General features: G+C 48.7%; 1 protein-coding gene across 8 annotated transcripts in view; it reads left to right on the top strand.

Annotated features, from left to right (window-relative positions):
- Positions 1 to 9,578, top strand: part of MEF2D (myocyte enhancer factor 2D) — a 170,255-nt gene extending 160,677 nt beyond the window's left edge. For all 8 annotated transcript variants that reach the window (XM_075122926.1, XM_075122925.1, XM_075122924.1 and 5 more), the window contains 2 exons: positions 4,229 to 4,394; positions 9,193 to 9,578. In XM_075122926.1, coding sequence (XP_074979027.1) covers positions 4,229 to 4,394; positions 9,193 to 9,520 — 494 coding nt within the window. In that variant the 3' untranslated portion in view covers positions 9,521 to 9,578. The remainder of the gene's footprint in view (positions 1 to 4,228; positions 4,395 to 9,192) is intronic.
- The last annotated feature ends 3,572 nt before the right edge of the window (positions 9,579 to 13,150 follow it).

Here is a 13,150-nt window from a genome sequence, read left to right as displayed (position 1 = left end):
TGGGTGCTAATGGCAGTTACATCCACTTCATGGCCCTTTTATGCTTCCAATGCAGTGTAAAGAAGACTTAGTGCAAATGAGCATCCAGACCAAAACCTAGCATCCTTCTGGGCATAAGCCAGATGCTAACTGATTGGGGCTAGGAAGAAAGAGAGAGGAAGGTTATGGAACAACTGTCCCCAGAAAAGGCACTGTGTCTCTGGAACCTGTCCCACACCCGTGCAGAATGGAAGGTTTATTGGTTTCTTGTATAACACAGTTTGGCACCTGCTCAGAGAATATCTTGTAAAAATGCTGTATGAAGCTGTTTGTCTGGAAGAGCCTGGAGTAGGCAGGTGGGGAACACCCTCTTATAATTAATAGGTGTAGCCCAGCAGATGTTTGCTTACAGGCAAGTAGAAGTCTCCTCTCCTTGCATGGATTTCAAGCTTGCTCAGAGTGTCCAGTGCAAGGCTAGATTATGAATGCAGCACAGGCTTGAGCTAACCCCTCTGCATAGGGGTCAGAGGGGAGAAGTGTTCAAATGTGGCTGCCTGAATATTTGGCTAAAAGGCTTGGTATGAGAGCTGCTATTGTGATGACCATTGCTTATATTACTGTGAGGTCCCGCTGCCCCAGATGAGACCAGGGCCCCTTTGTGCTGGGGGCTGCATGCACACACACACAGAGGGACAGTCTCTTCCCCCAAAAATCTTCCAGCTAAGAGGTCTCGTCTTTCTGCCCCTCTTTGACGATGCAGAATTTTTCTCTGCTATGCATATGCTAGCGGATGAGCCAATCTGCTGCTCTTAAATAATAACCATTTCCAAAATGAATTAAACTAAACCCAGTTAAGCCTACCTGAATTCTGAATGAGAGCATCCACACGGGGGTTTAATCCGGTTTAACTAATCCACTTTCAATTCACACCTTTTGGTAAAGAGATTAATTTTCCTGAGTATCCCCCTGTACACAAACCCCAGTTAGGGTTATTTGGAATTTGAACTGCCCTGGGCTTTAGATGGGCTTGGGGTGAGCATCCTCCATCCAGGAGAAGTGTATAACCCGCTCAGCCGTGTGTATTATATGTCCCCCTCTATGTCTGCTCTGCGGAGCCTACCAAATTAGCTCAAACTATAGCAATGCACATTTCTACACATGGGAAAATCTGCCGTTCGATCCCCAAACGTTGGCCAAAGCTGGTGGCTGTCAAGCCCAGTGGCTGTAAAGTGCTACCAAGCCTGAACGGTTCACAACTGGTGGAAATGACTGAGCCAGGCACAGAGTCGCAGAGAATCAAGGGTGGGACTTTCTGGTGGGTGTGCCGCAAATCGGAATAAGTAACTTTGGCGGCCTTTCAGCTCCCCTTCAGCCATCTCTTTGCGACGTGCTGCTGCAGGCAGGTTTGTCGCTGCAGGGGTGGGGAAGACTGAAATCGCAAACGCCCAACGTGAGAGGTGGGGTGCGGTGGCTGATGAGTTGTGCACAGGAATTCTGGTTCTATTGTGTGTGAATCAAATACTGAGACAATACAGCAGAACCGCCTTTGATCAAAGGTCAGTTCTTTTAGCAGAAAACAATTCTCTGGCGACGCAGCCTGGCCAGCTCTCCTGATTTTACAGCACGTTTTATGATATTTAGTCTTTTTCTGAAAGTTCCTGCTCCTGGAGTCATGTGATTATATGAAATGTCATCTCGTTTTTTAATTACATTTCTAGCCCTCATGATTGCTGAGAAGAGCTGGAAAACATGACTCCTGAATGCTCAAAAAACAGATTTTTAAGCCAGTCGTGTGGTTTTTCAGGGATATGATTCATGCTGTTTACGCACCTGGGATTGGCAAAACTGTTATTGTCTCTTTGGGATTGAGGTGCACAACACAGATCTCTAGCCTCTGTGAGGTTACAAGAATTGTATATATAAAAAATACTTACATCCGCTAATGTGGTGGAGTAAAGAAGCCTTAATGTAAAGTAAGGCCCAGTATCTCTCTGTGTGTAGTTACTAAACCTATGCGCACACAAAAATTGTCACTAGAAATTTGCCGTTCCCCCACCCTCCTGCCCAACAATGCATTTTTTAGGGCACCAAAACGATTTGTGAATTTGGATCAAATTTGCAAAATAGTTTCAGCCAAACCCCGCACCTCATTCTCCTCCCCACTCCCCCAAATCCCTGAATGCTAATCTCCAAAATGTCAAAATTTTTTGCTTAGAAAGTATCAAACCAGATTATTTTGACATTTAATTTCAGATTGACTCTTTTGAAACAAAATGCCAAATTGAATTAATGTTCAAAACGTTTGGTTTGACCTGAGTGAAACCATTTTGGTTTTTCATTTTGTTCGGAACACTGAAAAAATTCCATTTTGGTTCAAAACAAATTGGGATTTTTTATGTTTTAATTTTTTTGGTTTGGCCACCAAATTAAAAAAAACAACAACAACAAAAAAACAAAGAAAGAAACAAAACCAAAAAATAAAAATTAAAATTAACGCCCCCACCCAACCCAGAACTAAAAGCAACCAATTTTTTGCTCACCTCTAGTAGTTAGTATATGTGAATGCCATCCACTGGCATATGAGAATAGGGTGTGTAATATTGTTCATAAGTTTATAAGTTTATTGATATTTGATAAAGTTGTTGGCTCATTGCAAGATTGTTTCCTAGTTGAGCAGCTATTAAGACAAGCTGTTGACAGCCCAAGGCCTTGTCTACATGAGAAAGTTGCCCCCAAACTAACTAAAGTTGGTTTCAAAACCAGTTTAATGAAATCAGTGCAAATACTCTTATTTCAATGTAAGAAAGCGGTTTAATTCAGTTGACTTGATCCGTAAGCGACTTAAGGGAAACTGAAATGAGCCGGGTTGAAACCAAAATAAGAGCATCCACACAGACATCTAGAGCGGGAGCAACTTCCTGGGGTAGACAAGTTCTGATTCCAGTCACTTCCCCTCTCCGTGCATGGCAGAGGCATGACAGGTACAGCTGCCTCAGCTTCCCCTTTAAGACTTCCCCTGAAGGAGGCCAAACAGTCTTCGTGCCAATAGTCCTTGTAAGAGCCCCCAAAGCCCTCTCTGCTGGGAGCCAGTGGGAAGCAGGTTAGCTCCTCCAATATACCCCTGCCTTCAGCTTTCTCTGACCCTTAGCTCCGGCTTAGAGCCAGCAGGCTGCCCTCTCTGCCTTCTCCTCCTCCTGCCTTCGGCATGGACAGCACCTAGCACATTGGGGCCTCTGGCTGCTACCATGGTATAAATAAGGAGATGACAAGATCTTTGAAAGGCTGAGGCTGGAGGGAGAGGAGGGGGCTGCTGGGCACTGGAAGGTGGAGTGGAGCAGATTTGGAAGCAAAGATAGCTTGTATCTGATTATGCAGTATGATCACATGGAGTATGTTAAAGTGATGGCCTTGCTGATGTGTCAGCTAACTCAATTAAACAGCGGCAAGATCAATGTCTGCAGCCGCTTTTATCATGCCAGGCATCTCAAGGAGCTTTCATAACAAAATAAGACGCTGATCAAACATAAAAGGTTGATTATTCCATTAAGAAGCAGGTGTGTCTTTGGTTCAGATGTAAACTAATTCTAATCAATGGAACGTACCAGTCCCTGCTTGGTGCACTGTACAGAGTGTAATTAACTGGGTAAGCGTATGCATGTGTACACCACTGCCCCGTACTTCTGTGTGTGGGTCTACACTAGTGCCCTATACTGGGTGGAATCGGTGTGCATTTTTTGTGTTTATAGTCTACTATTCTGTACTGGATATAGTGTGTGTGTGTGTGTGTGTGTGTGTGTGGTTTATATACACTACCCTCTACTGGATGGAATCAGCGTGTGTGTGTTTCTACACCACTTCCATGTACTGGATATAATCCCTTTGTGTGTGCATGAGCTACTGCAGTCTCTTGGATGGAATCAGAGATGTTGTTTGTGTATCATGAGCCCTGTAGTGCACACACTGAATGGTGATTCTCCTTTAGCTCGAGCGGAAGGGGTCTGTGATTTTGGACTAGGAGGATATGCGTTCTATCCCCAGTTTTGCTGGGCTGTTCCAAGCAGCCATTGTGCCCGTCACGGTGACGCCCGCGAGGTCCCTGAGCTGCTTACAGATTTGTGACAACGTGGAGAAGGATTTGCTCTCCACCCTCTTCTGTAGCAGGCGCCAAGCCCAGGACTCGGTGTGGAGACCGACTTTGCCACGGCGGCGATGAAGGGATTGCTTCTGAAGAGCATGTCTTCTGTTTCAGATTATCCGCTGACCAGTGCAGAGTTACCCTCGCTCCCGGCGTTCAGCTCACCCAGCGGGTTGTCGCTTGGCAACATCTCGGCCTGGCAACAGCAACATCAGCAGCAACATCAGCAGCAGCAGCAGCAGCAGCAGCATCTTGTTCCTGTATCACTAAGCAACTTAATGTAAGGGAAATGGAGGAGGGCCTCCGCTGAGCAGTGGCTCATCGTTGCATGGTTCCATAGGGGCTTAAGGCCAGAAGGGGTCATTAGACCATCCAGTCTGTCCCCCAGATACCCCTCTATCGAGCCCTGTGCCTTGGCTTAGACGAAAGCATTTCAGTCCTCAGTGAATTTGTTTCCTCGAACACACACGGCAGCTGTGTATTTTGATAGCAGTTATTCCTGATTTGGGGAGGCAGTTTTGCCTCCCGGTTGGAGCAAAGGGGATGTGGAGGCAGCGCTCCTGGCTTCCATGCCTGGCTCTGCCATGGATTCCCAAGTCACTGCCTTGCTCTGTACCTCAGTTTCCCCAGTTGTAAAATGAGGAGAATGATACTGATCTACCTCACAGGGCCTTAATTTAGGTGTTTTGAGATTCTGGTCCAGACATGTCTCTAGAAGGACACATTCTTATTTCTTTCATGTTTGAGATGGTTGACATTTTGGTGAAAAATCAAAAACTCACCTATTTCTATTCTGCTGGGGTGCCTCATGGGAGCTGTAGTACAGGTGCCTGATGCTCCCATTTTCTCTAGCTGGGCTTCCTCAACAGACTACATTTCCCATGATGCACCATGGTCCCCCCCCCCCCCCGTGAGGGGAGGCGGTTGCATCATGGGAGTCCCTGGCATGGTGCATCATGGGAAATGTAGTCAAGAGCAGGGACAGGAGGAACCTGAGCTGCGGCTCCGATGTGGCCCCACAGAAGCTATGTGAATCGAAATATTTCAGTGTTTGGGCTGAAATAAGTGGTTCGTTTTTTTGATGAAAATTGAAGTTTTCTGTGGAAAGCGGACACTTTTCGGCCGAAAAAATTCATTTAGTAGAAAACCTGATTTTTCCATCGAAAACCTGCCCTAGCTCTCTTGAGTGTCATCACTAGAGGAAAGCAAAATATTCAAAGCGAAATGTGAAATTCCCGACCAGTTCAGAACCTGTCGGACCTGCTGCCTGAAGCTGCTGTTGAGTAATAATACGGTGCAGTTACACATTCCACTGTAGGCTACAGACACCACTGTCGTTAAGATGGGCCAGTGACATGCCTCCAGGTTTTAGCAGTAGCGAGACTGATCTACACATTGTGGGTGGCCCATACCATATCCCTGTAACGAACCAAACCAAAACAGCCACAAGCTTTGAGGAATTCTGTATCTGAACTCTGTTATTAATGCCAGAGGCTTCATTTGCTATGGGGACATGGGATGCAGTTGCCTCCCCCCAGACCTACCCCCTTTGCGGGGTCTCAGAGCCCAGGCTCCAGCCCGAGCCCAAACATTTACACTGCAATTTTATAGCCCCGCAGCCCATGCCCCACGAGCCTGAGTCAGCTGACTTGGGTCAACCATGCCCATGCCACGGGTCTTTTATTGTGTAGACATACCCTTATTGAGAGATAGTTCCTGCCCCAAATATCTTGCAGTCTAAATAGGCAAAGGGGGAATTATTATCCTCATTCCCAAATGGGAAATTGAATCCCAGAAAGAATAAGGGTTTGTCTACATGCAGACACTGACCCAAACAGCTTTTGTTCAATATCTCCCCTTGTGGACACTTTATTCTGGACTAAATAGGGTGCTTCCCAAGCAGAGTAATTATTCTGCAATAGAGTGTCCACACAGGGAGCAACTTCAGTCAGTTTCCCCATGCAGACAAGCCCTAAGGGTATCTGAGAGTGAACTTCCCAGCTGGGGTCCACAGACTCAGGCTGGTGCGCTAAGGAAAGCTGTGTGGATGTTGCGACTCGGGTTCTCAAGCCCAGGAGGGGGTGGGCTTGAGACCCCGAGTGATAACCTCAAAGCAACATCTTGCTCCCAGGTGCAGGGCAGATATAGCCACAGTGGCTGGCCACAGGTCACACAACACACAGGTGGTGGAGGCAGGAATTGGAACCAGGTTGCCGGAATCCTAGCCTGGGGGATTGTGGGGGAGCCAAAGGCAGGCTGCCAGGTTTGATCCACCAAGCGCCGCGCATTCAGGCCAAGCTGTCAGTGGAATGAGCAGGAGCCTTGTCTGTGCAGGGGTGTGTGACCTTTCTCCGTCCTTGGCCTGAGCTGAGCGGGGCAGAGTGTTCTGCTGGGTTGTCTGCTGGGAAGGTGCATTCACTCCAGACAGGGACAGTTTGTTTGTTCACATTATATGGAATCTGGATGGGCCTGATCCTCAGTCCCCAATCCGGACGGGTTCCTGCTCTTCTCCCCTCAAAACACTTTTCATTGCTACCGGCCCCAATAGCTGCCCGCGGCAGGACCGAAATACACACTGCGGGGAGGGGGACAGCTCCTCGGCAGGTGCAAATCGGCAGCAATGGAGCCTCCCCAGCTGAAGATTTGGCCCAGTTGCTGTAACGGAATCGCATTGCTTGGGTGGCCACTGCACTGAAGTCTCTAGCGTGGCAGGGAGCAGGGAAGGGGATCAGAGTGTATTCGGATTACAGGCACAGAGGACAATGCTGCAGTCAGCCGGCTACTGGGTGTGTGCCCGCCACTGCCATCTACTGGCTGGAATCAGAAGGGCGTGTTATAGGCCCGAGGCTCAGTCGTGTAAAGCTGGTCACTTCATATGATGACGATGGTTTACTTGTATTGCCTTAGTGCAGAGGTGGGCAAACTGCGTGTGGCCCGCGGGACCCTCCTGACCGGCCCCTGAGCTCCTGGCCCGGGATGCTCGCCCCCGGCCTCTCCCCTGCTGTTCCCCCTCCCCCGCAGCCTCAGCGCGCCTGTGCAATGTGCTGGGCAGCGGGGCTGCGAGCTCTTGCCGGGCAGCGCAGTTGCAGAACCACGGCCTGACCCGGTGCTCTGGGTGGCGCGGTTGGGGGGGCAGGGAGCAGGGGGCGCTGGATAGAGGGCAGGGGAGTTGGGGGGTGCTGGTCAGGTGTCGGGGGTGTGGATAGGGGTCGGGGTGGTCAGAGGGCAGGGAACAGGGGGGGTTGGACGGGGCAGGGGTTCCAGGGGGGCAGTCAGGAAGGAGAGGGGGGGTTGGATGGGGTGGCAGGGGGCAGTCAGGGGCAGAGGTTCCGGGGGCAGTCAGGGAGCAGGGGGTAGTGGATGGGGTAGGAGTCTCGGGGGAGCCGTAAGGGGACGGGGCGGGGTTGGATGGGGCAGAAGTCCCGGGGGAGCCGTCAGGGGGAGAGAAGCAGGGGGTTCGGATAGGAGGCGGGAGCCGGGCCACACCTGGCTGTTTGGGGAGACACAGCCTTCCCTAACCAGCCCTCCATACAATTTTGGAAACCCGATGTGGCCCTCAGGCCAAAAAGTTTGCCTGCCCCTGCCATAGTGCCTAGGTGCCCTATTCATGGACCAGCAGCACTCCAGTGTGCTAGGCACTGTACAAACACAGAACTGTGCTTAGAGGACCTAACCAAGATCCCCCCGCATTGTGCTAGGGGCTGCAACAGACATTTAGGGGGCTTGTCTACACGCAGGGGCGCCACTGTAGTGCGTCCCTGAAGACACTACCTATAACGATGGGAGGGGTTCTCCCGTCAGTGTGGCAATCCGCCTCCCCGAGAGGCAGTAGCTAGGCTGACGGGAGAATTCTAGTGCTGTCTCTATTGGGGGTCTGTACTGGGTCACTCATGGGGTTGGCTTTTTCACACCCCTGAGCGACGTAGTTTGCCAAGCTAATTTCCTTGTATAGACCAAGCCATAGTAAGAGCCCGTCTTTTCTCCAAAGAGCTGACAGCCTAATAGAACTGGCTAGAAAATGGTTTATCCCGGTGAAAATTTTTAATTCATATTTTGTCTTTTTCAACTAACGTTTTCTGTCGTGTTATTGTAGCCGGGTTGGTCCCAGGATATGAAAGAGACGAGGTGGGTGGGGCAGTATCTTTTATTGGACCCACTTCCCTTCGTGAAAGAGACGAGCTTCGAGCTACACGGCTTAGAGTCTAATTAGACAAGACAAACAAAGGCTGGGATGGGAAAGAGATCCCCAGAGAGAGGAAGTGACAGGCTCAGGGTCACGTCGGCCGGCAGCGTGGCCGAGAGCAGAGTGCACCTCTCCTGGTTCCCCGTCTAGTGCATTCTCCATGACTGTATGCCCTTTCCGAGCCCACTAGCAGCAGCAAGCTATTCCGTCGGCAATAGCTATGTAGCAAGGAGTAGCATCTTTCTGGCCCCAGAACAATCAAACCATCCATGGCAGCTGGCCAGTTACAGAAGCACCCGAGGATTTTTAATTCCAGGCAACCCCGATGACTCCCTCATGCCACAGACGCCCTTCGCCCTTCGAGGAAGCACATTTGATGCTGTGCTGTGATTGCTAACACAGCGGGTTTCACTGCTGAACATTAGGGGCCAGGTTCTCATGAGGGAGCAGCATAAAGGGGCCTTAATGGGGCTGGAGGATGCCAGGTCTTGTGCTAAGGCATTAGGCTGGGCTTTAAGAGACTTGGGTTCTCACCCTGAGTCTGCCCCAGATCTCGGTGATTTGGGGGCAAGTTATTTCCTTTCTCCCTGTCTCAGCTTCAACTGTATAGACTGATAATATTAAACTGCACTGAGATGGATGGATGATAAGATCTCTGAATTTCTATGATAGAAAAGACCTTTACAAATGTTAATTATCAATATTTCTCTCTTCCCCTTTCTCCATCTTTCTTTTTCACCTTCTCTGCATCTGTCTCTTATTCCTTCACTATCCCACATGTGCACTCCTCTACGTTTTCTCCCCCTCGTCTTCCCCTCCCTTCCCCCATTCCCTTCTTTTCTCCTGTCTCCCCTTTCCCTCTCTCCACTCCCCATCCCTCCGTTGCCACCCGCAGACAAGGGGGTCACTTATCTCACACCACCACGTTGACTGTCAACACCAACCCCAACATCAGCATCAAGTCGGAGCCTGTCTCGCCCAACCGGGAACGTAACACTGCCACGCCACTCAGCTCCTTCCCGCACCAGAGCCGGCACGAGCCGACGGGGCGTTCTCCCGTCGACAGCCTCAGCAGCAACGCCAGCTCCTATGAAGGCAACGAGCGGGATGACCCCGCCAGAGCCGATTTCGGCTCGTCCCTCGGCCTCCTGAGACCCACGACCGAGGCCGAGGGAGAGAGCCCGTCCGTAAAGCGCGTGCGGCTGGACACCTGGGTAACATAACCAGTCCCAACTCTCTTCGAGCTACTTTCTGCTCATGTCCGGGTGGGGCCGGGCAGATGTGTGTGTTGGGGGGGTGGGTGTGGGGGTGGGATTGTTACCAGTGGCAGGGTTGGGAGGGGGGAAAAGGGAGGGCCGGGGTGGAGCTAACTGGGTTTGGGTTGGGGGCGGGGACATATTATAAACTGCCTGAGAAATAGCTTTAGGATTTTGTAGGCATTCATTCTAGTGCAGCAGGCAACGTTTGCAATACGTAAGGCACTCCATGGCTGAGAGCAGCTTAGAATCAAGAATAAGGGGGAGTGGGGGGGAAGGAACGTGTCACCAAAAAAAAAATCAATCACTTATCCCAGTGAGCAAGTGTCGGGCGTGCGTGCTAGGTTGTTGTCGATAAAATTCACCCACTGGCGATTGGAAGTCGGGGAGGGCTCGAGATGCGTGCCCAGTTTGTAAGGTTGGACCTAATTGTGAGAGAAGAGTGCCTTTGATGAGAAGGGTTCTGAAGGAACTGCACCTAAGACTTCTATTTGGATGCAGAGAATTTCTTATGCACACACATCCCTATGCACATTTTAGTTCCAGATTCACAAGGCTCTGTGCACTCTAAACTCCCACTGATGTGCAAGCCCTTTGCAGCCAAATTCAAATACAGCTGAGATTTTTTTGCACCCCATGCTCCCAGTCAGAGGGTAACCGTGACTGCCATGCAGAATGACCAGTGTGAGGTATATGCACTGCTTTAAGTTCCACTCAAAAACATAGCACTTCAGTGAGACTTACATGATGCCTTCCTTTCCTGGCCCCTCAGCACAACAGGGGTGGATGTCACCCAGCATGAACTGGTAACCTGCCAGTGCTGGTGGGTCAGATGCCATATCTCTGCTCTGTATGTAGCTCACTCTCACAGCCCGGCACGCTTGGAAAGATCAGAATACTGATCAATATGCCAGTTAGGAGGCTTGGCTTCATCTAATCAGTTTCAACTCCAATTATGTTGCCAAATTAAAAATGAATACTAATAATCATCCATGCAAAGAGAGCTTTCCCAGTGCAATCTATAGGGCCAGATTCTCAGCTAGTGTAAGTCACCCGAGCTGCATTGTATAATTGGTGAGCAGTCTAGCAAATCTTAGTATAATCCATGCCACTTAAAGGTCACTTTGCACTGCCAGAACCATATCGAGGACCTTAGTGTAAATGAGAATCAGGCCCCTGATTTTTAGGGCTTTTTCTGGCAGTTCAGATGAAATTTAATTAAAGAAAACATCCCCACTGATAGATCGTCAGATTAGTGCCACCCACCTTTGCAGATGGCAGTTTTTCGGACACCCCACTGAGGTCTAGAATGGTACAAAGGGGAACTATTGCATATACCTGAATAAAAAAAATATTTACAGTGGGGGAAAAGATCTTTTTTTTTAATAACACAGTTTCGCCAACGACAGATGGGGAAAATGATAAAGAAATGTCTAAATCTCACATCAATTAAAATTCATACTAATTAGATGTCGGTGAAGTTGTAGATTTAAATTAGAGCTGATTTAAAAAAACAGGAAAAATGATTCATGGATATTTCTAAAGATTTTTTTTCATTGAAATTTGAAGAATTCTGAAAAGGCCCTTGAACAACAAGTGGGGAATATTTGCAAAAATGTCATCAACTCTTTTTCTTCCTCAAGATGCAAAATTTGCACCAGTAATTTGAAATTGGAAAGTTCTGGTCAATTCTACACCTGGTTGAAGAATTAGGGGAAAATGTACAAAAATTTCATTGAAAATTGTTTTCCTTCCCCTCCCCATCATCCAAATCCAGAACTTTTTGGTCATCATTTTGAAACTCAAAAGTTCTGGGCTGTACTATCGCTTGGTCGCAAAATAGGTGAAAAAAAAAAAAAAACGGCAAGCCTTTTACTGCTCTTCCCTCCCATTTATTTTTTAAAATCAAAACCTTGATTAAAATTTTCTTTGTGATTTGAAAAACTCCAATTTAACGGTTTACATTAGGGATTCAACTGTGAAAAGTCAGCACGGTATAAACTGGTGAGGGCATCGCCCTGTGATACTTTCTTCCAGTGCAAGCCATTCAAGCTGATTTCTACTGTCACAGTGGCTCAGGCAGTTAGCTACATCACAGATGGAACAGAACATGCATCTTCATCCCCTCCTGACAATATTACCACCAATGTACTGTACTGACCCGACCCTAATATACTGTAATCGGCTCAGCTAAAGCTTTATACTATCCAATGAGCAGAAACACACACGTTGTGGAAGGGAAATTAACGTTTCTCCTGCTTAACCTTTACGGATGACAACGTTGTCACTATAAGACTTTATCCGAGTCATAGTACAGAGACTGATGAAACCCTGATCAGGTTTATGAATTAGCAGGACAAAAAAATACATTCTGTAAGGGACCAGATCCTTTGATCTGACTTCCCACTGATGTCCATGGGAGCTTTGCCACTGATTTCAGTGGTAGCAAGATATATGCCTAAGGGTTGAGCTGAGAGAGAGCTTATGTGCTTAGTGCATATTCGTGTAGGCTAAAATTCACCCCAGGCAGAGGCCCGTGTACCACTTAAGTCCTATTTGGGGGGTTTCTAGTGATGTATAGACATGGGGCTGGCGTATCTGCATGGGTTGAATTCCAGCCATCCTGCCAAATCCCTGGTTGCATTGAAGTAAATGGTACAAAGCTCCCATTCACTTCAGTAGGCCGGGAGCCGTGTGATTATGTTAAGCAGTTATCTGATGGGGCCTTTGTCCCCTTTGGTTATTGCCTCTAGGGGTAGTGTGTGGAATTAGAAGATCTGTTCAAAGTCAGGAGATGGCATATTTCTCCACTGCGGGTCTCAGGTCACTCAAACTTACCCCTTTGCCACGTTGGGGTCACATAAGGCTTGGCACAGCTGCAAGGCATCACCATGGTTCACAGCTGTGTTTAAATGGCAGCCGCTGGACATTCCAATCAGAAATGCCAAGCTGACTCCCCTCTCCCTCAATAATCTACTCCTTTAATTTCCCATCCCATACATCTCTGATCTTTTTTATTTTGCCCCTTGATCTCCAGCAGGCAGGAACACATTTTTCACTTTTAACCCCCCACCCCAAGCCTCCCTCCCCAAAATAAAGTAAACCAAAGGGCAACATCCTTGCTGGTGTACGTTGACATGTAAACGCCAGATTGACACCAGCTGAGGAATGGGCAACGTGCATGGTCATCCGAGGTACAGGGAGCATGGGAGACTGGGGGGTGAGTGGCGACAGAGGGGGGCATTCTTCTCCCTGTGAATATTGGTTCAGTTTACACATGTGTGCTGTACCTCCAGTTCATTGCCCAACTAGCAAACGCTGGTGAGGCTGTGGACAGGCAGGTTCCTCTCTCATCATTAGGTAAGATCTTCAAATGCTTTGTTCTCCACTCTGGGTATCCCCACTCCTGCCTCCTTCCCCACCACAGTCCCGGGGTCAGCGAATTGAAATGAGAAGGGAAGCCAGTGCAGTTAGCTCAGGAATCTTGTCCCGAAGGGCTTTTGGGAACTCCCGCAGATAACAGCTGACAAACCTTGAGTCCCTCCTTTCGCCTGCATTTGCGAATGGATGAGCATTAATATCAGGGCTCAGTTTATT

The sequence above is a fragment of the Caretta caretta genome, chromosome 24 (assembly GCF_965140235.1).
Source record: "Caretta caretta isolate rCarCar2 chromosome 24, rCarCar1.hap1, whole genome shotgun sequence".
Taxonomy (NCBI): Eukaryota; Metazoa; Chordata; order Testudines; family Cheloniidae; genus Caretta; species Caretta caretta.
Note: the sequence above shows the minus strand (reverse complement) of the source record. Positions and strands in the feature narration are given on the sequence as shown.